The sequence below is a fragment of the Pseudonaja textilis genome, chromosome 1 (assembly GCF_049901715.1).
Source record: "Pseudonaja textilis isolate UNSWEBS1 chromosome 1, rPseTex1.2, whole genome shotgun sequence".
Lineage (NCBI taxonomy): Eukaryota > Metazoa > Chordata > Lepidosauria > Squamata > Elapidae > Pseudonaja > Pseudonaja textilis.
Window position 1 is genome coordinate 161,123,019 of NC_141990.1, and position 26,879 is coordinate 161,149,897.

Below are 26,879 nucleotides of genomic sequence, written 5' to 3' on the forward strand. Positions count from 1 at the left end.
ATTGAATGATGTCTAAATATGTTTGTTTTCTCTCTCCATCCTTCCCCTTCTCTCTCTCTCATTTCCTCTGCAAGACTAACATTACTGTCAAGGGGGCAGTATGTCAGTTCTGTCATCTTCAGCTTCATAGCTCATCAGCATCCTGCCATCAATAGCTGGTGGGAGGGTAGTGCGAGGAAACAAATGGGCAATAAACATGTATTAGGATAACGCTAGGAAACCAGGAAAGGGGAATGACAGTTGAGGAAGACCAGTGATGCTTTGAATCAGTTTGTGCCAATCTTCAAGGACACCAAAACACTGGAGATGCTTGGGGATGGAATGTCGATTGCTCCTAACACTGAATATTCCCAAAACACTTAGACATCCACTTTTTGGCTGGAATTGGGCTGATCAAGGGGAGAGGGACGGAGTGAAGGAAAAAGCTTGTATGATTTTGTGTGGGAAATTTAGTTCTAGCCTGACTTTACTGCAACCAGCATCTTTTAGTAAAAGAACATATCACTTCACCTAAATGGAATCAAGCGTCTTCCTTTTTTAAGGGATAGGACTGGCGCAAGTCTGACAAAAGTAATATAAAAAATGTAATTGACCATTCTATTAAAATATGCTGTATTTGTTAAAATAAGGATTATAACTATTAATAGGAATTCCTACTTAAGATAAAATGAGAAAAAACAAAAGTATGAAAGTATTGCATTTTGGGAGCTGGATACTCTACTAACACCTCAATAATCAGGCAAAATTCTTGTATTCATAATTTTATAAATAGCAGCATTAATTCTTCATAGAAAGTCTAGAGAAAACAAAAGGAGTTCAAACAAGATGAGTGAAAAATGAGAATTGAACACTGTACTTTACAGAATGTGATTTTAATATTAACCACAGTTCCTTCTCCAATTACAGCTTTCAGCAAAAGTGAAGAAGATAAAGATGACTGGAACAGTCAACTGAAATTGCTTTTGGAATGGAATCAATTGGACTTAGCCAGTGAAGAGATTTTTACCAATGATCGACACTGGGAGGTAGGTAGTGCAGATTGAAAAAGCAAAAATTAGAAAGATTTTATGTGACTGAAATTGGTACAGATTGATCTATATATAGCATAAAATTCCATCACTAATATCCAACATTGACAAATCATAAAATAATAAATGTTAAAATTGCTGTGAAACAGAAGAAATGTTTTATAACAAATACACAAGTCCAGTGCAGAAAATTTTGGAATTTCAAGTTGAAATGAAATCACAACTTTTTATTAGATATAATTTCAGGGGGGAAAAATCAACAAAATATGTGATAATTGAATGAAATGTAGGCTTATATAGCAAAAATAAATTTTGCTCAGCATTGGAAAATATGTCATTTTAAGCATATCCAATTGGGAATATGCAGCAATAGCAAAACTCACAGTCTACATGGACAAAGGAAGTTTAAATAAAAATAGTTCCCATATATACAATAGTTTACAGTACACATTCACAATAAAAATTTAAACAAGAATAGTCCCCAACATGATAAGTATAAAAACTTACAGCCTGGCCCCTAAGGTTTCTTAAAATCTATAATTTTGTGAATTAGCAGCTGTACAAAAAGGAGGGATTTAGAAATCCAATAGTTCTTTCTTGTTTATCTTTTTCCTTTAAAAAAAATAATTTTTATACAGTGGTACCTTGGTACTGGTTCTGGGGGGCACAATGGGCACTAAAAACTATGTGTCAAATAAATCAGGTGACTTACCATGTCATCTTTTGTTTTGACCAGAAAAAAAAATTTTTTTTTCTATGGCAGTGACCTTCCCAATCTGGGCAACTTCCTGTCCTCTCTCTCTGCGGCCATCCCCCTCTTCCTTTTGCAGTGCACTGAACACCAAGGAAACTACAAGTATCAGGACAACATTTTCTCATAAAAATGTGTTGAGTGTCAGGGTTCCAAGTAATGGCCCAAACAGAATAAAAACTCCAAGGCTTCCCCACAGTATAGATTTATTAGGCATGTCATATTGGCACAGCTGGTGAAAATCCGATTGAAGTTCCCCGTGTTTTCCTTACCCAATTCAAAGTCCAAAGTTCTTCCCCCCATTACACACAACCACCACAAGCCCCAATCAGGCCATACTCCCGCTTCCAGGTGACTTCCCTCCATGCCCCTCCATGCTTGCCTTCCTCAAGTGAAAAGGTCATCCTGAAAAAGGAAAGAAAGAGCATAGAGAATAAAATTACCCTCAGTTCAGTCTCCCCGACCTCCCCCAGGTGGCTCTTTGGGCTTTCCCAGATACTTGTCATGAAATTGCTTGACTAATCTGTCAGCTTTCACATCCCCATTTAACCCAGGTGGCCTCAGACAAGGGGTAGCCTTTCCAATGGACTAAGTACTGAAGCTGACCCCAATGCAGGCACAAAATCAAAATTCTTTTCACCTCATAGTGGATCTCTCCTTGCACTATAATAGGCTTTGGGGCTGCCCAGTCAACTGGCCTTAGCTGGGAGCCTACCACCAGCTACAGGTGCTGCTATGCACTGCACTGTTGTAGGCCAGGGGTCCTCAAACTACAGCCTGCGGGATGGATATGGCCCGCTGAGCCATTAATCTGCTGCCCAGCCCACATCAACCTGCCCCAACACTTTGGCTGGGCACAGGACTTACCTTCGCGAGCCCCACGGGCCGGAACTGGAAAGTAAGGCCAGCAGAGTGCTTCTGGAGGCAGGGGAGTGGCTGCATGGGGAATCACATGTTGGGCAGCCAGGGTGTCCCTCTGCCTCGTGTGTTGGGCAGCTGTGGTATCCCTTCTTAGCTGAGGCTTCTTCTGACCATCCATCCCTGGACTTGGGGTGGGGATCAACCAGTGTGCTGCCTGGACTTGGGGCGGGGATCAACCAGTGTGCTCCAAGCAGGCAAGCAGCTGTGGCAGCCCTGGAGCTCCCAGCCCGGCCCGAAAGAGGCTCCTGCAAGCTTGACGGAATGGGATGGAATAGCAATAGCAATAGGATGTAGTGGGAGTGGAAGTGGGAATGGGAATGTGAAAAATTGCTGCAAAAGTGAGTATCCTGAAGTGGACCACTAAACAATTTAGAAAACTATCTAGTAAAAAGAAAAGTCAACCAAAAGAGCAACATACAAACAAAAGCAAATAAAACACTCCCAGGAGCAAAACAAATGAAAGTTTAATTCATGTGTATTGTTAATGGATTGCTAAATTGGCAAAATGGACTCCTAAATTGGCCACGGCCACCCAGACACATGACCACCTAGCCACACCCACCCAGTCACATGACCACCTAGCCACGCCCACCCAGCTGATCCACCCTCCCCAAACAGTCTAAGGGACCGTGAATAGGCCCCCTGTTTAAAAAGTTTAAGGACCCCTGTTGTAGGCTTACCTCTGCGAAAGGCAGCAAGTCTGCCCAGTTGGACTGCTGATAGTCCACATAGCACCTCAAGTACTGTTCCACGACGGTGTTTGCTTGTTCCGCCGCCCCATTTTTGCTTGGATGAAAAGCTGATCTGAGGCCCTGGGTGGACCCGATGGCCCTCAGGAGCTCCCTCCAGAACTTTGCTGTAAATTAGATCTCCCCAATCGGAGATAATCCTGTGTGAGACCCCATGCAGCCTCTAGACTTGTTTTATAAACATCCTGGCCAACTTCCTGTCAGAAGGGAGACTCATGCAGGCAGTGAAATGGGCTTGCTTTGAGAATAAGTCAATCATGGTCCAAATGACCTTGTTCTCACCACTCTCCAGGAGCTTGACTATGAAATCCATGGCAATTTCTTCCTATGGATGAGTTGGTTCTGCAACTTGTTGAAGGAGCTCAAGGGGTTTCTCTGGTCTCTGGTTTCTCTGTGCAGGTAGTGCAACTCTTTACATAATCTTCCGGGTCCTTCTTCAGTTTTGGCCACTAGAATTGTTGCCTGGCTAGGTGCAGAGTTTTTAGATAGCCAAAATGCCCAGCCAATTTAACATTGTGGCTGCGCTGTAGGATCTGGAGTCTCAGGGTGGTAGGGACATACAGTTTGGTCCCTTTCCATGCCAGTCCATCCTTGAGAGGCAGGGCTTCTTTGTTGACATTGAACCAAGGGTCTGTGGAGCAGGCTGTTTTTAATGCCACTGTCATTTGGTCACCTCCAGTGGGTGGTTGTCATTGGGCTTGGCCTTGGGTGGTGACTTGGGCTGCCAGCGGGAGGTGGGGATGGTGACATGGATGATCTCTTCTAGGCGACTGTTGAATTGTGGCTTTTTGGACAAAGCATCAGCAAGCAGGTTCTTTCCCCCTGGAATGTAGGGTTACATAAACAAGAGGAGGTCATAGTATTTCTCAAAGCACCAGAAAGCAAGACAAGAAATAATGGATGGAAACTAACGAGGGAGAGATGCAACCTAGAACTTAGGAGAAATTTCCTAACAGTGAGAACATTAGCCAGTGAAAAGGGTTGCCTTCAGAACTTTTGAGTGCTCCATCACCCAAATGGAAGCTTTTAAGAAGAGACTACACCAGGGCTGTCAAAGTCGCGGTCCACAGGCCAGATGTATGTGGCCACTCCCATGCCCAGTTTAGTGAAGGGGAAAAAGGTTGTGATACATCAAGTGATGCCACCACGACAATGTGAGTTTGACACCCCTGGACTAGACAGCCTAAAATAGTATAAGCAGGGAGTTGGACTTGAAGACCTCCAAGGCCCCTTCCAATGTTGTTATTCTGTTAAAAAGATTCAATCCAGTTTTACCTAGATTGTATAAGTGAGATTATATAAAAGTGAATTAGGAAGTAACAAAAAAAGAACTTTGTTTAAGCAGGGTTTGTAGCATTAGGTCAATTTATCAAAATCTCAAAGGGGCATGGTTGTACCATAACAAAAATAGGATCTTGCAGCATGAATACAAGGCACATAACATTGAGTACTGAAGCAGATCAATGTTTTTACCATCACTTTTTCTTTCAAAAAGAAAGGCAAGAAAGCCACATAGGACATGAAGATGTAATCGTGTAGAGGCGACTCCTCAAAATAATCAAGCCTTATGCCATGGAGAATTTTAGATGTCATAACTAGCACCTTGAATTAAACCTTGAAGCAAACTTGCAACAAATGCAGCTCATTACAGCTCTATAATATGCACCAATCTTGGGGTGCACCTAATTGCCTGCGCTACTACATTTTGCACCAGCTCTAGCTTCTGGATTCTCTTCAAAGGCAGCCCCATGTAGAGTGCATTACATTAATCCATCCAGGAGGTACTTGAATGACAGTAGAGCCCCTGATCCAGGAATAGATAGAACTGATGCAGAACCTGAAGTTGCACAATGGCTTTCCTGGTGACAACTATGAACTGCACCTGAAGCAAGAGTTATGAGTGTAGAAGAACTCCAGATTGTAGACAAGGTCTGTTTGGGGCATGCCATCCAGCGCCGAACATTGTAAATTCCAAGATCCAAGGGGCCTCAAAACCAAAAGCCATATAGTCTTGCCAAGGTTGAGCTGAAACCTGTTCACAGCCTCCATACAGCCTCCAAACCTCCCACAACCTCCAAACACCAAGACAGGACCTCAATGGCATCACTTAATTTGCCAGGGGAGATGAACAGCTGGGTATCATCAGAAAACTGATAGTACCTCACTTCATGGCAATATGTTGCTTCAACCAACTGCTTTATATACAGATTAAATGGGAGTGAAGAGAGAACCAAATTCTGTGGGGAAAGAGAGCAAGGGCAGGACTTCATACCGTCAGCCAATACTTACTGGAAGCAAGGGCAGAGGAAGGATGAGAACCAGCACAATACAGTGCTGCCCCTCCCAACCTCCAGAAAGTTACCATGGTTGATGATAATGAACACCACCAAGAGATCAAGTAGGATGGATAAACTAATTCCATTCTGCTCTCTCCAGAGGTCTTCCAAAAGTGCAGGTCTTCCAATGCTGTTTCAATCCCATGTCCAATTCTGAAATCCAAGTGTTTCATACAGGATTCTCAGAAGCTGCTATGCAATCATCTTCTCCAATAATATCTCTTCAACATTTTCTGAACCTCTATATGAAAGCTTTGATATGTGTGCAAGTGATAAAAAGCTATCAACATGTTGGTTATCAGTTGGCATGTTCTACTCATTTGGTTAACCATAAAAAGTCACAGCTAGTGCAGATGGAAATAGAATGCTGTTCCCAAAGTGTATCTCCCTTCCCACCACAAGCTTTGTAAATATTTTGTTGTTTCTTGTTTGTTTCCAGTCTGCTGATCTTCAGGATGTCATGTTTATAGCCCTGGTAAAGGACAGACCAAAATTTGTTCGTCTCTTTCTTGAAAATGGGCTGAATCTAAGGAAGTTCCTCACTCATGAAGTTTTAACAGAGCTCTACACAAACAACTTCAGCAATCTGGTGTTTAAAAACCTACAAATTGCTAAGAACTCCTACAGTGATGATCTTCTTACTTTTGTATGGAAGATGGTAGAGAATTTCAGAAAAGGCATTAAAAAAGAAGACAAAAATGGCCAAGATGACATAGAGATACAGCTGCTGGTATGTCAAGTATAGCTTTTAAACTGAAATTGTATACCCATCTGTACCGATTTAAATCCACATAACTAAATGGGACTCATTTCTAAGTCGATTTTTCTATGTAAAACAAAACAGGCATTAGGACTGAATTGCCATATTTGTTAATGTTGGGATTTTTGTTGTAATTATGTCCTTACAGGATGGATCTCTTATTACGAGGCACCCCTTGCAAGCTCTCTTTATTTGGGCTATCCTTCAAAACAAAAAGGAACTATCCACCGTAATTTGGGAGCAGGTACTTCACACTTCTGCATCACTAACAATTAGATTAGTAACCTTTTGAGACAAAAAGTATTCCCCTAGGCTAGGTTCCCGTGCATGCAAATATTAAAATCAATAGGAATTACTTCAGCATATACATAGCTTGGTTGGATTATTATGTATGCATAGAGCAAAAGAGATGTTTCTTTTCTGTTTAATTATAGATACTATAATTTGTGAAATTTGTGGGCCCTTCTTCCTAAATGAGTTTTTATTATTATTACTCCCTTTTATATATATTTTTACATGAATGTGATAATAATATGAAATGTGTATTTAGAATAACATCAATAGAAGCTATATTGAAGGTAAATGAAAATGCAAATATATTTGAAATGTTGGTTTAATTGAATTCTAAACCAGTTTAATAATATAATTGCAGAAAAATGTCCTATTCCGTGGATTTGTTTAATGGCATGTTCTATTTCAAGAGGGTCGTTGTCAATAGATAGCTGGGAAATTGCATAGGACAAATTGCTCATCACTTTTAATCATTTTATTGTGCAAATTAGAGTTTTCAAATCTGGTTCCAGAGTACAGAACTCTTTCATACTATGCTGCTACATTGCTGTTTGGTAATATGAATGTCATTTCAGTATTAGAATGTTGTGAGAGGTTATCTAACAATTGTCTTTGCAGACAAGAGGCTGTACATTAGCAGCACTGGGGGCCAGCAAGCTTCTGAAAAGCTTAGCTAAGGTAAAGAATGATATTAATGCTGCTGGAGAATCAGAAGAGTTGGCAAATGAATATGAAACAAGAGCTGTAGGTAAGTTCAATATCAGAAGGAAATTAAGAGATTAAATATATATAGTTTGCAGTAAGGGAAGAAAGACCAGAATCAACAGAAAGTGAAGACTATCTCATCATATTTAAGTGCAGTACACATAAGTGTGATGAAAAAGTAAAACATTTTTGATTAAATATATCACTTTTTCACATATAATTCTCAGGACTAAAATATTCTTCAAAGCTAAAAATAGGAGTATTCAAGTAATATACAAACTTGAATAATGAGACTGTTGGAGCATTGAATAGATGCAGGAACACTGGGTTTCTGGTATCAGAGATTCTTATATTAACTTAATATGCTCAATTATGAGACATTTACTACATTGTTGACTATATTAGCTTCTTTTAACATTAGCAGAGTTTGCAATAGATTTAAACCAGGGGTGTCAAACTTGCTGCCCATGGGCCAGATGTGTCATGTGCTGGCCCTGCCCCCACCCAATTTAGCGTCTTCTTAAGAATAAATAATATTTTAATCTGGGGAGGAGAGCTTCCTAGAGCTTGTAGGAACATAACCAAAACACATTATTAGACTTATGATTGACATAGACTTAAGAATAACCCAGATTTAAAACTGGCAGAAAGGCATAACAAATATTAATATTTATTAAGATACTGATGCTTTAGGGAGCAAAGAAATTATATTGTTGAAGTTTGATATTTACATTATATATTTATATGCAAATTCATTTTTCTTTGTGTGTTTATAAAAATAAAAGTAAATTAAATGCCATGTAGTTGAATGAAGTTCAGAAGAATTCTATTAGTTAATCTGTTTTTTTTAAGCTAGATGAGTCTGCAAAGGGCCAGTCTTTTTTTCCTGCTTTTCCCATTTCACTTTTGTGTGAAATGCAAGGAGGCATTTGTCCTGCACAGACATGGCAAAGTTTCATTATTTGTTCTCAGCATTTTTGAGTCGTAAGAGTATCATCATTTAAATGGACATGGGCTCTATCTACTAGTAATATTAGTGATAATATGTACAAAAGAGATCTTTCAGTATCTCCCTTCAGTGAGTGCTATTCGGAAGACACTGAATTTTAGCCAGAGAGAAAGTCCTTTTAAATTTCAGAAATGTTATGTGACTAAAGTATCTGGCTGGTTGGAGAAAGTGTGTAGAGTGATTCAAAAAAGAAGTTTCTAGATAGAAATTGATATGTCTGCTTGCAGCTCTAAATCAACGCCATATTGTTTAAGATCAGTGCATGTTCAGTAGTCCATCAGGGTGATGGCTGGCTCTGAAAAGCCATAGAAGTGCAATTTGTCTGGCACCAGGAAGACTGAAAACTATTGGTCATAGTTAAAGAGATCAAGCTTGCTGAAAAAAAGTGAGCTAAGCCAATAGGAAAAAATGAAAATCCAGGCAGAAGTTTCAATTTTGAGTAGGCCAGTTTCACAATGAACTGCCATCTTCTGAACACAGACAGCTAGGTATTTGAAAAATAGATCTCAAAAACCTGGGCTGAACTCTAGAGAAAGAAATGACCTATAGGGGCCCAGCTGAACTCCAAAAAGGAGATGAGCTTGTATCTTAGCTGAGAAGAAGAGAATCAATGCAAATATATGCTGAGTTTCTTTAGAGAAGTAGTAAGATTTTAGAGATAACAATGTTTTTTATATTTAAGGTAAGGTTAATTTATAGCTGCCCATGGCATGGAGAACAGTGTTCAGAGATTTAACAATATTTGTCTCAATCAGCTATGATAGCAGAAAATCTCAATCTATGTACTTATGTGGATGTTATGAAACTGAACTTGGGAGTTTTTTCAGGCAAAATAATTGGTCTAGAATTGAGTTTAGTTTTTTCCTCTAAGATCAGGGCATGATTATAAACAGTGGCCAGGATTGCAAGGTGTCAGCTCTCCGTATCACTGAAGCCTTGGGATAGGGGTTGATAACCACCAATGATTTTAGAAGCCATGAAAATTTACAATATAGAGTTTAACAGGCAAATTTTAAAAATGAAGAATAGCTTTTTAACTACTCTGAATTTTAATTGTTCTAGAATTATTCACAGAATGTTACAGCAGTGATGAAGAACTGGCAGAACAGCTACTTATTTATTCCTGTGAAGCATGGGGTGGAAAGAGTTGTCTAGAACTTGCAGTAGAAGCTAAGGATCAACAATTCATTGCTCAGCCAGGAGTCCAGGTAAAATAGCAAAGATAAGAACATATAACCAATTTACATGTCTTATTTGCTGAAATAGAATAGACTGCAATCCTATATCCATAAATCTTGCGATTACAACTTTTGAGTGAGATTCAGTTATGAACATATTAAATATAGGGTTGCATGGTAAATATCATGTACCTTGCTCATGTCAATATTAATTTCATTCATGGAAAATATTTTTATCTGAAATAGCTCTTTGATGATAGAAAAAAATGATTTCTATTAGAATAATTAGGAATTCAGAAACTTATTTCTCTTTCTTCTCAAATTTAAATGCAGAGGAGCCATGTGTTTGAAAAAACTGCATGTCTGAGATTTGGAACAGGAAAACAATAATCAGGAAACAGGTTAAGTGAAGTACCCATTATATCTCCCTGCTTCTATTCACTCACAAAATCAGCTTTTTCAAATCGTTTACTTCATCTGCAGAAAATGTGCAACATTAATATCTCATTATTGAAATAGATTTAGTCAATAAAAGAAGCTTTGCATCTAGTAAAATATGTCCATAATTATTTGGAAAGTATTTTGAAAAATTTTCATTTTAGAGTTACAGAATATAAATATTGGAAGGGACTTTAGAGATTATCTAGTACAACCTCCTGCTCTGTTCATTAATCCACTACCACAGCATGCCCAGTGTGCTTCTACATAAATATTACTATGTTGCAGCAGATCCTGTTTCCAAATCAGGACACAAGACCACGAAAGGTTGGAGAGTACAGGTTTATTTGTGCACAAGGTTCAGAGCATTAGCATGGCAAATTCTGAACCCCTGGCTCTTCCTGAGGCATCACTTTTATACATTTCATAACCTCAGCCTAGCCCGGGGCGTTTCTTATGTTAAACTATACCAAAAAGGAGAAGTACATTTCTGTTATTTTTCCAGACCCATCCTTATTCACTGAAACATGCTTACTTCCAGTTCAGCAATTTCGTGATTTTGCACAATATTTCTATAAGAAGCAAGGTAAGGGGTCAGAGAATTTCTGGTAAATGCATATTTTGTTTTTGACCTTCCAGGCTGCTTCAACTAGAGAGTCTATCACCTCCTGCCCATTCCATTACATTCAGAAAATTCTTCCCAATGTCTACCTGCTTGCAATTTAAATCCGCTGTTTCTTATTTTATCTTCTAGAATAACAGTAAAAACATCTAATTCAATTGCAAGAAAGCAGCTATCAAATTTCCCTGAACTCTTCTTTCCTCCCAGTGTCTTTAGCTAATAACTTTTCTTCTCAGCCCCCTTATCATTTTGACTGCTGTCTTCTGGTCCCACTCAATTTGTCAGTATTCTTCTTAAAATGCATTCATTGTCTAGGCTGTGTGCAATTTTGAAAATTACTGAATAAAAAGCAATAGCAATGCCACTTAGATTTATATTCCACTTTATAGTGCTTTTACAGCCTTCTATAAGCAGTTTACAGAGTCATCATATTGCCCCCACAATCTGGGTCCTCATTTTACCCACCTCGGAAGGCTGGAAGGCTGAATCAACCTTGAGCCTGGTGAGATTCAATCTGCCAAATAGCAGGCAGCTGGCTGTAAGCAGAAGTAGCCTGCAATTACGGCAATCTAACCACTGCACCAACAAGGCTCTTGGAACAAGGCTCAGTGTCAAGATGCAATGTTCGATTTCATTAGCTTATTTTGCAGGTACATCACACTAGTGACTCATAGTTGTGATCTTCTAAGATAACTCAGAACTTTCTGCATGCACTACCACCTGGTCTCTCCTATCCAATATTCTTGCCTTTGATTTTTGTTACCTCATATATAAATCTGACATGCCACCCACCCCCCTAGGAGAAGGAGAGATCCACTGGAAGAAAAGAAACAAGGAGTTGGAGGAAAGAAACACAAGAAGTTAATTAGGCTTATGTGAGTATCAGGCATGAAGTCGCTTAAGTAGCCTAGGAGCTCTAATATGTTTCTTGTGTACCTATTTATTTTCAGATGAAGGGAGATTTTTTGAAGCCACCAGTATTTTCTTGATTTCAAAACGCTGCTCATCCTCAACCATAATCGGTTGTGATGGTGTGACAGCCTTGGGTCTTGGGGGTGGGGGAGGATATTTCAGGTTTTAGGAGGCTGCAGTGGAACACTGGATGTACTTGTCTCAGTGTTTTTGGTAATGGAGCTCTACTGTAACTGGGTTTATGACTAATGTGATGGGGAAAGGTCCTATGAATTTTGACCTTAGCTTTTTTGAGAGTTGCAGGGACTGTAGAAATCAAGTGGAAAGGTACACCCTATCCCCAACCTGGAATGGTTTTGGCTCTATTCATTTTTTGTCTGCCTGCGCTTTGCAAGCTAATCTCTCTTCATCTAAGACTTTACATACTACTGGCCATGTGTTTTGTAGCTGCTCTATCCACTTCTTCAGGGTGGGTATGGTGGGTTCTTCAGCTGGAAGCTCTGGAATTGGGTTAAAGACTTGACCAGTGGCTACCCAGAAAGGGGTGAACCCGGTGCTGGTATGGACTGCATAGGTGACTTCCACGAAGGGCATGTGGTCGGTCCAATCATCTTGTTGGTAGTTTATGAAGCATCTCAAGTACTGTTACAGGACCAAGATTGTGCATTCCAATCCACCATTTGTTTGTGGATGATGACTCAAACCCAGTTCCTGAGGGCCAGGAATGCCCTCTAGAACTTTGAGGTGAACTGGACCAGGTGATCTGAAATTATCCTCTGCGGGGCAACATGTAAGAGATATATATGGTTTAGAAACAGTTTGGCTAGTGCTTTAGTTGTAGGAATTTTCTGGCATGAAAGGAAGTGAACCTATTTTGAATACAGGTCCGTCACTACCCAAATGACAGTGTTTCCTGCACTTTTGGGCTCTACAATGAAGTCCATGGAGATCTCTCTCCAGGGTGCTGAAGGTTCAGCTACTGTTTGCAATGGGCCAGGCATTTTCCCTTGTTGTCTTTTAGCAAAAGCACAACAAACAAGGCAGCTGGTGACATAGCTCTCAATGTCCTTCTTGAGGGACAGCCACCAGAATTGTCTTTTCAGTAAGTGGAGTGCCCTGCCACTTTGGAGTCATGGCAGATTTGCATGATTTTTAATCTTTGATGTACAGTTTTCCTCCCACGCAGTGCAAGTCATCCTCCATTGTGCAGGAGACTTTGTGGTCCACTCGTCATTGACTAAAGCTTGTTTAAAAGCTACAGTGATGGCATTGTCCAGACAGGGGTCCCCTTTCACTTGCACATTAGTGATCACTCGTGCTGCTAATTGTGAAACTGGGAATAGGGCTTTGACAATATCTGGCTTGCTGGTATTGTACTGCGGCAGTCTCAACAAGGTGTCAGCCAGGAAGTTCCCTCCCCCCCAGGAGATAGCAGAAGGTGAAGTCGCAACATTGGAAGTATTGGGCCCAGCACACTTGCTTAGTTTCCTCTGGGTCTTGAGGGCTTCCAGGTTCTTATGGTCGGTCTACACCTGGAATTGCTCCCCTCCAGGAAATGGCGTCAGGTGAGGAGAGTTCAACGGACAGCGTAGGCTTCTTTCTCCAACACTGCCCACCATTGCTGCATGTCTGTAATTTTTTTTGAGGTGTATGCACAGGGCTGCAGCTGGCCCTACTTGTTCTCTTGCTATGCTACTGGCATCCACTTGGATGACAAAAGGCTTCCCGCATCCAGGTGTTTTAACATCGGCTCAGTGGGGAAAAGTGCTGTTAGTTTTTTGAATGCAGCTTGGCATTCCATGGTCCAGTTTAGAGGCTGGCTAAGTTTCTGTCCTCCCTCTTGTTTTTAGTTAGTGATAGGCAGTGCAATTTGAGTGAAAGCGGGAATGACCTGCCTATAGAAATTGGCAATGCCAAGGAAGCTCTGTAGTTGCTTTCTTTTGCGGGGAGGTGCCCATTCAACCACTGCCCGCACTTTCTCCAGTCCATTGGTAAATGCAATAGCTTAAATAGTCTATCTTGTCCTTATGGAACTCCCATTTGGCGAGTTTGGCATAGAGTTTAGCCACACAGAGTTTGTTTAGGAGTGCCCAAAATGTTTCACATGCTCCATTTTTGTTTTGGTGTAAGTTAATATGTCATCAAGGTATGCCAAAACCCTTTTATAATGGTGTTCATGGAGCACCTTGTTTATCAACTGCATGAATACGGCAGGGCCACCCTGCAGTCCAAAGAAGAGTACATTAAACTGGAAGCATCCCAGGCAGAAGTGGTATTCAGCAGGTTCTGACCAGTTCTGGAGAACTAGTAGCGGATGGGGGTGATGGGGAGGGAGTTCATCCAAGCCCACTTCGCTGAACACCTCATCTAGGTCTCAATACTCTTGGGCTGCAGTGGCTTGCCCTTTGAGGCTGCGGCTGCCTCGTTATTTGGCTTGTCTCCCCGTTAGTGGCATCTTGCTTCCCATTGGGTGTGGACTGTTTCCAGACCCAGCCAGACTCATACTAGTTCCTTGCTTGGTCAATCTCTGCCTCCTCTGCGAGGATGTACCAGTCATGGAGGTGATTTGAGGCTCCCCAAGTGACACAAGCATGGTAGAGGTTATCATTCAGCCCATCCTTAAAGCAGCTCACAAGGATGTCTTTTGGCCAGTCCACATGGCAAGCCAGATCTTGGAACTCCTCTGTGTACTCAGCTATCAGGCGCCGACCCTCTCTCACAGTTTTAATATGATCCCTGGTTTGCCAAGAGGTCTTCAAACCTCTGTCTCAGGGCTGTCATAAAGTGATCAAAGTTCTGAAGCTCTGGGGCATTGGCATTGTAGAGGGTCACCATCTATATGGAAGCAGCTCCCTCCAGAGCCAAGGTGCCTTTCATTGGCCCCATCCATGTGACCCATGGCATCTCAGAGTTTTAGGTTTTGCAAAGCCTCCAGTATGAAATGCATGGCATGCTTCATGAGGCAATTTCCTCAGTCCAGCTCCTTATCCAGGTTGTCATGTCAGACAGGGTTTCCAGCTTGCATCTTCAACCATGCTGCCAACGGCGTCAGGTTAGAGTGACTCCCTTGGTCCTCCCTTCCCAGTTCTCCTTCTCCATACTGATGGATGATCTCGACTTTGCAGAGTCTTCCAGGGTAGCCGGTTGATCCATCCAGCCTCTGGTGGCTACGTTGGCCTGGGCCATGGTGGAGGTTTCCCCCGGGCACTCAGCTTCTCCATGCTTGCTGCCCTGGTCATACATTCTTTGCAAGGTCCCTTCGTTAGAACAAAGCTCCGGACTGACCACTTTGCAGACCTTGCCTAATATAAGGACTTGCCTCTCCTATCCCCTCATAAAGCAGAATTCCTGAAACAGGCAGCATTTCAAAAGGAACTTTGATTGAGAGATAGTGATATCAAGAAGAGTATGCAGGACCTGAAGTTTCCTGCTGAAAACCTTAGATTAAAAGTTTTAGAAACCCCTTCCCCTCTGTCCAGTCCAAGGCAAACCAATCTACAAAGGTTGAGGCAAAACAAAGATCATAAAATGTCATCCAGGCCCCCTCCCACCAGAATGGCAGCATGTCAGGGTTCCAACCAATGCCCTAATGAAATCAGGAGCCTCAAGCCATTTTTCAAAAAAAAATAAATCCAGTTGTTTATTAGGAGCGCCATGCTGGCATGACCTAAATGAAGCCAGTTCTGACTTCACCCAGTTCATGCCTTGCCTCTGACCGTGTTGCCCCCTCCCCCCAAGGTGTGTCACCAGTCACATTCCTCAACAAAGCAATTTTGTGTGTTGTAGAAGTCACTACCTCTGGCCATTGTAGCTCTCTGTGGAGATGACCTTGACTTTGGCCAGCTACGGTGTGTTTTGTTTTGGCTGAGGTATGAATTCCTCAGTGAAGCTGCAAGGCTTCTGGACACCTGCATCTCTGGACACCTGCATAACTGGATAGAAGCATTCCTGTCAAACAGACAACAAATGGTCAAAATTGGAAGCGTCCTATCAAATTCTGTATCTGTCAACAGTGGTGTCCCCAGGGCAGTGTTCTAGGACCAACTCTCTTCATACTCTACATAAATGACCTCTGTGATCATATTAAGAGCAACTGCGTTCTCTTCGCTGCTGATGTAAAACTATTCAACACCACAGATAACCCTTCAAAAAGTCCTTGACTATGTATCAGAATGGTCAAACAAATGGCAACTTCAAATCTCAACAAATAAATGCTCTATCTTACATATTGGCAAAAAAAATCAGAAAATAAAATACAAGCTGAATAGTCAAGACCTTGTTGATGATCCAAACTCTGTCAAGGACCTTGGAGTACTCATCTCTATTTATTTAAGTGCTAGAGCCCACTGTAACTACATAGCCAAAAAGGCATTAAGAGTTGCTAACCTAATCCTATGTAGCTTTTTCTCTGGTAATATCACACTACTACCTAGAGCATACAAAACATTTGCTAGACCAATACTTGAATACAGCTCATCAGTCTGGAACATGGCTTACGTATCTGATATTAACACAGTTGAGAAAGTCCAGAAATATTTCACAAGAAGAGTTTTCTACTCCTTTACTCATTGCAGAATACCTTATGCCACCAGACTTGAAATTCTAGACCTAGAAAACCTAGAACTACGCCGCCTTCGGTCCAATCTAAGTATGGTATATAAAATCATACATTGCAATGTCCTACCTGTCAATGAATACTTCAGCTTCAACCATAACAATACAAGAGCACACAACAGATACAAACTCAAGGTAAACCACACGAAACTTGATTGCAGGAAATACGACTTCAGCAACAGAGTGTTCAATGTCTGGACTACTCCACCTGATTCTGTGGTTTCTTCCCCAAACCCCAAAAACTTTAACCTTAGACTGTCTACGATTCCCCTCACCCCTTTCCTAAGAGGTCTTTAGAGGGTGTGCATAAGCGCACCAACGTGCCTACTGTCCCTGTCCTTTGTGTCTTTTTTTATTTTTCTTATATGTATCCATTTCATGTATTCATTATGTTTATACTTATACCTGTTATCTTATAATCGCTTGACAAAATAAATAAGTAAGTAAGTAAGTAAATAAATAAATAAATAACTCGGCAACTCAGGAGCAGATTAGGAAAGCTTCGCGAGTCCCAATAGAGATACATAGGAGCTTTACATATACCATTCTGGACAAATAGTTGTGCAATCTTTTCTTGAAAACATCCAGTGATGGAGCACTCACAAGTTTTGGAGGCAAGCCATTCCACTGATGAATTGTTTTCACTCAGGAAACTTCTCCTAAGTTCTACATTGGATCTTTCTAATGATCTTCCATTTATTACTTCTTGTGTTGCCCTCTGATGCTTGGAGAATAAGTAGACCCCCTCTTTTTTGTGAGAGCCCCTCAAGTATTGGAAGACTGCTAATCTTTCTCTTTGTTAGACTAGACATAATTCATTCTGAAATTCATTTTAAAGAGCTGAAACCGAAGTTCAAAGCTGCTAGACTGCCTTGTTCTTCTGAACCCTATAAATACTGAATTTAATCCTGGGCCTTTTATTAGATTTTATATAATTTGTTACTTATCTGGGTCAATAATTTAAGAGACAGAGAGAGACAGAGAGATGGATCTGGTTTGGTCAACTTGTTAAGGAACTAGACTAGGAGATTGTGATTTCTAGTCCCACTTTAAGCATGAAAAGTTGCTGTGTGACTTTGGGCCAGTCACCCTCTCTCAGCTCAACCCACTTCACAAGGTTGTTGTGAGGAAAACAGGAGGAGGAAAGAATTATATGTTTGTTTGCCACCTTGAGTTATTTATAAAGTAGTAAGAGTGGGATTAACAATCAAACAAATAAATAATAAAATAACTTCATTATCAAGAAAAAAAAACTGAATAGTGTAAAGGTAAAGGTTTCCCCTGTATAGTCATGTCCAACTCTGGGGCCGGTACTCAGCTCTGTTTCTTAGCTGAGGGAGGCAGTGTTGTCCAAAGATATTTCAGTAGTCATGTGGCCAGAATTATTATACTCTGAGGTGCATGGAATGCTGTTACCTTCCCACTGAAGTGATACCTATTTATCTACTTGCATTTGCATGCTTTCGAACTGCTAGGCCCCCTGCAGTAAGCTGGGGGTAAGAAACAGGAGCTCAGGATTTTGAATCTGGACTGTTCACTTTCCAGCTGACAAGCTCATCTTTGTTAACATCATACTCAGTGATTTAAAATGCAACATTTAGTCTTGGTAAAATATACCTATTTACTATTGTAATTCTTCTTCTTTTTTTGTTTCTTTTTTCAATGCTTTCAAATCTTGACTACTGGCAACTGCCTGAACTAGTCCCTGCAGCTTCCTTGGCAAGATTTTGGAACTGGTTTGCCACTGCCTGCTTCCTAGGGCTGAAAGACTGTCTTAAGGTCATCCAGCTGGCGATGTGCCTAAGGTAGGACTAAAACTCACTGTCTCCTGGTTTCTATCCTGGTGCCTTAGGCAGTTTAGTGTAGTGGTTAAGGCATCAGGCTAGACACCAGGAGACTGTGAGCCCTGGTTCCATCTTATTTATGAAGTCAGCTAGGTGACTGTGGGTCAGGCACTTTCTTTCAGATCTATGAAGGAGGCAATGGCAAACCATTTTTGAAAACCTTGTCAAGAAAACTGCAGGGACTAGTTGAGGCGGTCATAATTCTTCCTAACCAAGACAAATTTAGTTTCTTCCATTTAGAAACATCTGTTATAGATCTCCAAGTTTATAAATAATTATTCAGGAATATACCTTTGTTGCTTTTATTTTAAACATTCCCAAATATAAGTCTAAGTGCTACTGCTATTGCTAAATATTTGCCCTTTTTAGCAATGATTTTAAACCTTGCTAGTGAGAATACAGATTTATTTATTTATGTATTTATCAAATTAGAGACCAACCATCTCACTCTCTGAGAGAATCTGGGTGAAAATGGCTTTTCATCCTTAACTTCCACATCAGCATCTGAGTTTTTTCTTTATTGATTTGACAGTCTGACACAAAACCAAACTGTTGTATATGTTCTATCAACACAGTTGAAGAGATTCTAAACTGAGCAATTATTAGTATGATTTCAAATGCAAATAACTTCAGTATATGTTCTTGTACAGCTAATTTAACTCATAAGTTTTTTATGTTTTTGTCAGATCTGAATTCCTAAAAATTCTAGTTCTTGATTCATTACCATCTATCTCTTAGGAGAGAATCAGAAATGTCTTCTTCAAGTCCTACAGTTTAGGTCTCCCCAATCCCCAGTCTGCTACTGGTCTGTGGTCTGTTGGAAACCAGGTCATGCAAGAGGTGGGTAGGAAAACATGCAAAGCTCATGCGTGGGATTAGGTTGTATGCACGAAACTATCTCCTCCCTTCCTGCTGCAATTGCCAGTCAGTGGAGGCGGGAAAGTTGGGGAGTGCTGTTATAGCTGCAGCTGCTCTTTGTTCAGAAGTCTAGAAACATCATCAATGAGGAAATTATTTTGAAATTCAGACTCAGAAATCTATTTTGAAGCTTTAAGGAAAAAGAACTCTTGTTAAACAGATTCCTTTTATTACGTTCCTTTGTGTGTCTATCCCCTCTTCAGGTTTTCTTCTTTTCTCAAAGGCTTCTTGAAATTGTTGTCTTCTGCAAGCGTTTCCAATAGCTAATTCAAGAGTTCCTCAGCTTTCCTGATACCTAGATAGAAATTTCTTAATTGCTTCATCTCTAGTCTCTTAATCTTCTCTTCCAGGAAGGCAGACTGCTTTCATTTGCAATATGTGTGTGTGGGAGTGTGTCTTATCTTGGCTGAAAATGGCGTGTTAAGTGTTGCTCATTTCCTAAGGACCTAACTCAACATTTTCAGCTCTTATCAATTGTTTATTTGATATGAATTCTTCTACAAATCATTTAAAAATATCAAAAGTCCAAGAATGATCCCCTCCCTTCCTGCTACAATTGCAAAGAACCTGAAAGGGTCAGAACACACATGAAAAAGACAGAAATATTTATATTATGTTCATTTTAAAATTTAAATACATTTTTAAAAAACTTGTAGTGCATGTAGTTCTTGTTATCCTTGGAGATAAATAATGGCACATCCTCTCAAAATAATGAGAATAGTTTTATTTTCCATGTTGCTCAGACAAAGAGAAAAAAAAAACCTTTCCTTTTGATTTCCCTCAACAAACTCCAGTTCATTTGAATCAATGAGTCTCTAGAAATTCTCCCCTGAAATTGCCTTGAAAAAAGTATTGCTTCTAACACGATGCTTTCCATTGCATATATATGCATTTTCTAAATGAGAAAAATGTTAAGAATAATTTTATGTGCAAATCTATGTAGGTCTAATTGTATATAATTTAAATTGTACAGTATATAAGCTACATTAGTTAAAATGTATATTTTTAAACTGATGTTTAAAAACTTAAGTTGTAATCACTGTATTTCTCCATGTGGCATTGGTGGATGAAGATTTGTCTTACTGCTCCTTGATCCTGTTCAGAGTTCATGTCTCTTGTTTATGCCAGGGCAAAAGTTCCCAATATAAGATCAATCTTTCCCCTTAACTATTCTTGCAATTTATCATTCAAAATGTGCACACACAAGCGATATATTTGGCTGTTAAATCTGCTTAATTTCAATAGTAGAATTCTACAGAAACTATTCAGAGCATTATATACATACCACTGTACTACTATTGCAGAATTCGGGCATTTGACTTGGCCAGACATATTAAGCCCCAATTATTTCATAATTCTATCTTTCAGAATTTTCTTTCCAAACAATGGTATGGGGAAATTTCCAGAGACACCAAAAATTGGAAGATCATTCTGTGCCTTTTCCTTTTCCCTTTAATAGGATGTGGCTTCATTTCCTTCAGGTAAAAAAAATGCCTTTTATTATGAAGTGCATGTACATATGTGAGTGAATGTAGCATTGAACAATCTGACTTATTACCATTTTTCACACTTACAACCTTTGCAGCATTCCCATGATCATGTGATCAAAATTCAGATGCTTCATAAAGGATCTAGATGAGGGAATTGAAGGGAAACTCATCAAATTTGCAGATTGCACTAACCTAGCAGGAATAGCTATCATCCCAGAAGATAAGCTCAAGATCCAAAAAGATCTTGGCAGATTTGAACACTGGGCCTTATCTAACAGAATGAAATTCAGTATAGATAAAAGAAGGGTTTTACACCTAGGCAAGAAAAATCAATTGTATAGGTATAGAATAGGTGAAACTTAATGTCAGTAACTGTGAGAGGGAGCTTGGAGTCCTAGTGGACAATTGCTTAAATATGAGCCAACAGTTTGCGGCAGCTGCCCCAAAAGCCAATGTAATCCAGGCTGCATTAAGAGAGGGATAGAATCAAAATCATGTGAATTTCTAGTACCGCTTAGTAAGATCACAGCTGGAATCCAGTTCAGGTCACCACAATATAAAAAAGAAGAGAAACAAAAATTATTAGGGGTCTGGAGACTAAAATATACAAAGACTAATTACAGGAATTAGCTATGTCTAGTCTAATGAAAATAAAGTCTAGGGGTGACATGATAGCACTGTACCAATATTGATGGGCTCCTACAAAGACAAGGGGAGTCAAACTATTTTCCAAAGCATCAAAAGGCAAGACAAGAAGCAATGGTTGGAAAGTAACCAAGGAGAAAAGCAACTTAGAATTAACAAGAAACTACTTAACAGTGAGAGCAATTACTTAACGATGAGAGCAATCAACCAATGGAAAAGCTTACCTTCACAAGTGGTGGGTACTCTATCACCGAAGGCTTTCAAAAAGAAACTGGACAACCATTTGTCTGAAATAGTATAAGAAGTTGGACTAAAAGACCTCTGAGGTCCCTTCCAACTCTATTATTCTATATTCTATGAATATCTGCCTTTCAGTCAGGAACTCAAAGATTCCTATTGGTCCCCTAAAATAGACAATCTTGTAAAGTAGATTGTTTGGTAAAACAGAATGACTGGCCTAAAGTAAGAATGATTAAACAATGGAACAGCTTGCCTCCCAGAGTTGTGGATTCACCATTGCTGGAGGATTTTAAGAAAATATTTGACAACCATTTGTTCAGGATGGTATAAGGACTCCTGCCTTGAGCAGGGGGTTGGACTAGAAGATCTCCAAGGTCCCTTCCAGGTGTATAATTAATAACAGAATAACAGAGTTGGAAGGGTCCTTGGGAGCCTTCTAGTCCTTGTGTCCCCAGCCCCCAGGCCGCAGCTCACTACTGGCTTGTGGCCTGTTCGAAACCAGGCTGCAAGAGAAATGGGCAAGCATGCAAGCAACACTCCCTCATGTGGGTGGAGGGCGCTTGAGTGGAGGATGCTTGTGTCGTGCACAAAGCTCCACTTATACGAGTCAAAGATGCTTGCACTTGCGCACGAAGCTCCACTTTCATAAGCAGAGGATGGTTGCACTTGTGTGTGAAGCTCCACCTGTGTGAACGGAGCAGAGGTGGTATTCAGCAGGTTCTGACCAGTTCTAGAGAACCGGTAGTGGAAATTTTGAGTAGTTCAGAGAACCAGCAAATACCACCTCCGACTGGAGGCTTTACAGTATCCTTCCCCTGCCACGCCCACCAAGCCACGCCCACAGAACTGGTAGTAAAAAAAATTGAATCCCACCACTGGAATGGAGGGTACTTGAACTCATGTGTGAAGCTCCATTTGCGTGAATGGAATTTTGCACACAACTGTCCTTTGCTCACAGGAGTAAAGCTTTGCGTGTGAGCACTAGTGTCTTCTGCTCATGCGAATGGAGTTTTGTGCATGAGTACAAGTGGAGTTTCAGGTGCGAGTGCAAGCACCCTCTGCTCCTGCTCCATTTGTGTGATTAGAGGGCATGCACATGCACACTACTCACACAAATGGAGCTCTTTGCGCATGTGTGCCTGCCATTCATGCGCCCCCCCCCGAGCCAGGCCACTGTTGGGGACCACTGTTCTAGTCTAATCCCCTGTTCAAGCAGGAGACCCTATACCATTTCAGATAAATGGCTTCCAGTCTCTTTTTAAAAGCCTTCAAAACCTCTAAAGGCGAGTCATTCCACTGGTTTATTATTTTCGCTGTTCTCATAGACACTATGATTCTGTGATTTTTAAGTCATCCAGTGAGCTTCTGTTGTTGAGAGAAGACTAGAACCTGAGTCTCTCCATTCCCCATCCCCACTGATTTTCATAATAATTAATATTGATATAAATTCGGTGTAGAGAATTCCCCTCTAGAGGACTCTAGCTGTATAAACCATTGCCTAAATCATCAAGTAGTTTGAAACTAAGCTGTATCACGTATCTGTTTGAGCAATTGACGTTCTGGTTGAAAAATCAATTCAGAATAATTTGATAACATATGCAGATGTAAGTGGTTATGTTTAATGTTTAAATTTGTTTTTCAAGCCAGTCTTTCCAATTTAATTCTTTTAGGAATAGTTAATTTATTGTACAATATTTGCTTCCTTTATTCAGGAAAAAGCCAATAGAAAGGAGCAAAAAGCTGGTCTTTTACTATGCGTGGTTCTTCACTTCACCATTTGTGGTCTTCGCTTGGACCGTCATATTCTACATTGCCTTTCTCCTTCTATTTGCCTATGTCCTGCTGATGGATTTCCAAAAAGAGCCTACCATGCTGGAACTGATTGTCTACGTGCTGGTTTTCATCCTGCTTTGTGATGAAGTGAGACAAGTAGGGAGTGCTTAGAAATCAAACATGTTTTATTTGCAGGATGATTTTTCAAGTTCAAAAATACTATTTGACATTCACATCTAATGGCTTTCTCCCCTTTGCATCTTATTTTATGTTATTTATTTATTTGATTTGTCAATCGCTTACAAGATAAAAGGCATAAGTATAAACATGAGTAAGAATACAGGAAATAGGTACGAATAAATGGGGACAATAGGACAATAGTGAGAACAATCAACCAATGGAACAGCTTGCCCTTTGAAGTTGTGGGAGCGCCATCAGTTGAGACTTTCAAGAAGAGATATGACTGCCATTTGTCAGAAATGGTACAGGGTCTCACGCTTGGGCGGGGGGGTTGGACTAGATGACCTACAAGGTCCCTTCCAACTCTGATTATCTGTATTATCTGTATTATCAAGACAGGGATGGTAGGCACGATGGTGCACTTATGCACACCCCTTACAGGCCTCTTAGGAATGGGGTGAGGTCAATAGTGGATAGCTTGAGGTTAAAGGAGTGGGGGTTAGAGGATGTAACAACAGAGTCAGGTAGTGCATTCCAGGCATTGACCACTCTGTTGCTGAAGCCGTACCTTCTGCAATTGGGTTTGAAGCAGTTTACATTGAGTTAGTATCTGTTGTGTGCTCTTGTATTGTTGTGGTTGAAGCTGAAGTAGTCATTGAATGGTAGAACATTGTAGCAGATAATTTTGTGTGTTACACCTAAGTCTAACCGTAGGTAGTGTAGTTAAAGGTTGTCCAAGCCCAAAATCTCAAGCCTGGTGATATAGAGTATTCTGTTGCGAACAGAGGACTGTAGTACTCTTCTAGTGAAATACTTCTGGACTTGCTCAATTGTATTAATGTCCGATATACAATGCAGATTCCAGACTGATGAGCTGTATTCGAGTATTGGTCTAGCAAAAGTTTTGTATGCTCTAGTTAGCAATTCGATATTTCCAGAAGAGAAGCTTCATAAGATTAGATTTATAACTCTTAATGCCTTTTTGGCAATGCTATTACAGTGAGCTCTGGCGCTTAGTCATTTGATATGAGAACTCCAAGATTCTTGACAGAGTAAGGATCATCAACGAGATCACATCCGCCTAATTTGTATTTGATGTACTGATTTTTTTTACCAATGTGTAGGACAGAGCATTTGTTGGTCAAGATTTGGAGTTGCCAATTGTTTGACCAGACACATAATAAAGGTCGCTTCTTTGAAATGCTGTATAGATCATTAAGTCATAGACTCCATATGTAGTTTAATTGATATCTTTAGTGAGACTGTGATTTGCCATATTTTCCATAGTTTCCTAGTTCATAAACTTACCCAGGTTTTTTATGCTTTGTTTGTAACTGAGAACTCACAATTCTAGCTAGTATTAAACTAATAAAACTAGGGAAAAATTCTTAAACATACTGTAGTTACAGCTTGCATAAGATGAAGATCATGCTGGTAAGTATGATTTCTTAAATCCTTTTGGAATAACCATGTTTTTATAAGCCTTCAGAATGCCATTAAGGAAGTGGTTATTTTTGCCCCTTGGTATATATGTCCTCTATAAGGGGAGCATTCCCCCAAGTGCCTACCTTTGCATCCCTCCCATCAGATTTACCAATATGAGAAGACTCCTAATGAACACAACCTATATATTCTAATCAAGCTGATTTTACTTGGTCCTGCCTAGTTCCAATCATATTGAACTTTATAAGTTAGCAACCAAAGAATTGTTCTTGGAACTAAATTAATCAACTAATACAAGCTTCTATAGTAGTGGGTGTTAAATGACAGAAATGGGTTTGCCCTATTACATAGAGCTAGTCTTGAAAAATTCTAGCCTTATCACCAGCATTTTGCATTGTATCAGAGACAGATATGATATAGTTCTCCTGTACTGTTCACCATTGCTACATTCTAGATCAGTTGAGATTTCTGAAAAATATTGAAAAGCCACTGTAGATGCAATTAAAGTAAATGGCACTATGAAGATGTGTGATTTTAATGAGGAATAAAGAGGTGCTTGTTACTGTAGGCACTATAAGATGAAGTTGAGTTGGCTAAAATCAGATTTGGTAGCATTTTTCGTTTAGAAATAAAGAAAAAAGAAAAAAAGGGGGGAAGGAAAAGGGAAGAGTTGCTAAAGTGAGGAGGAAAAAGGAAACCAAAAGCAATGACTTCAAACTTCTTTCGGTGCAGTAAGATACATGATGTAGTTATAATATCAACATTTACCCATCTAAAATTGTAAATCTAGCCATTTTTACAACCATGACTTAATTTTAAAAACTCAAAATCATAGTTTCATTTTTCCCTTTTTGAGCAGAAAGTCCAGAAGGAGTTTCCAAATAGAAACAAAAAACTATTTACATTCTTTACCCCAATTAATGCAGTTAACTTTGCTACGTCTGCCAATTCCATTATCTTTCCAGTCCATTCTTCCATTGTGGGAGTTTCATTCCTTTTTTGAGCATATGATTCTTGCTGCCATCAATATGTATAGTAAACAAAATTCCATTTTTCCCCATCAGTTTATGGTAGAATTTTTTCCAACTAACAAATTGAAGTTGCCGGAACCTTAGGTAAGAGTGACCATGTCATACTGGAATTCAATATATCGCAAACACAAGCAATAGAATGTAATCTAATCAGTATCTTAAACTTTAAAAGAAATTATTTTAACTAACTCAGAGAGAAACTAAGCAAAATATCATGGATAAAAGTCCTAAAAGGGAAAACAAAAATAGAATTGTGAGAAACACTGAAAATTTTGATCAGAAAATTCTGGTGCAGCTCAATATTGCTGAAAAAGAAAAAAAAAATCAAAGAAGGGACCAGCAGAGACAAAAAGAATAAGTTAAAAATAAAATAAAAGAGGGACACATAACTAAGGCAGAATATCAGAAGATAGCCCGAATCTGCAAAGATGAAGTCAGGAAAGCAAAGGCTCAGAATGAACAAACACTTTCAACAAAGTCAAAGATAGTAAAAGAAAAGTTTCTTTCAACATATAAAAAACAAGAAAAAAGTCAAGGAAATGGTCCACTAAAGAGAGAAGATGGCAAGGAAGTTACAGGCAGCAAGAGAAATCACAGCTGCTTTTCCATGCATTTTTTCCATCAGTCTTCACGCAAAAAGAAACTATAGCCCAACCTACTAAAAACATAATTATAAAAGACAGATTAGAAATAAAAATTAAAATAAGCAAGAAAATGGTAAGGGAACACCTGTCTGACCTTGATGAATATAAATCAGTGGGACCTGATGGATTACATTCCAGAGCTCTAAAGGAGCTGACAGATGTTTTTTTTTAAACAAGTTTTATTGATTTTACAAACAAACAAACAAAACAAAACATCATTAAACATTAAAAACATAAAACCTCTTTCCATTGTAGATCTTTACAAAGCAGGTAACATATTGCTTTATATCACGTACTTATAATTTATCCCATTTCCATATAAACATGTAAATTCCCTTTACCAAATTCCACATTGTT

At 39.7% G+C, this 26,879-nt stretch overlaps 1 protein-coding gene across 2 annotated transcripts in view; it reads left to right on the top strand.

Moving 5' to 3' along the window:
• Positions 1-26,879, top strand: part of TRPM8 (transient receptor potential cation channel subfamily M member 8) — a 99,186-nt gene that overhangs the window by 40,631 nt on the left and 31,676 nt on the right. The window contains exons 10-16 of one of the 2 annotated variants that reach the window (XM_026707759.2): positions 907-1,025; positions 6,225-6,515; positions 6,694-6,789; positions 7,455-7,584; positions 9,613-9,758; positions 20,445-20,557; positions 23,164-23,380. In XM_026707759.2, the coding sequence (XP_026563544.2) occupies positions 907-1,025; positions 6,225-6,515; positions 6,694-6,789; positions 7,455-7,584; positions 9,613-9,758; positions 20,445-20,557; positions 23,164-23,380 (1,112 nt within the window). The remainder of the gene's footprint in view (positions 1-906; positions 1,026-6,224; positions 6,516-6,693; positions 6,790-7,454; positions 7,585-9,612; positions 9,759-20,444; positions 20,558-23,163; positions 23,381-26,879) is intronic. The other variant, XM_087919566.1, reaches the window with a different exon arrangement.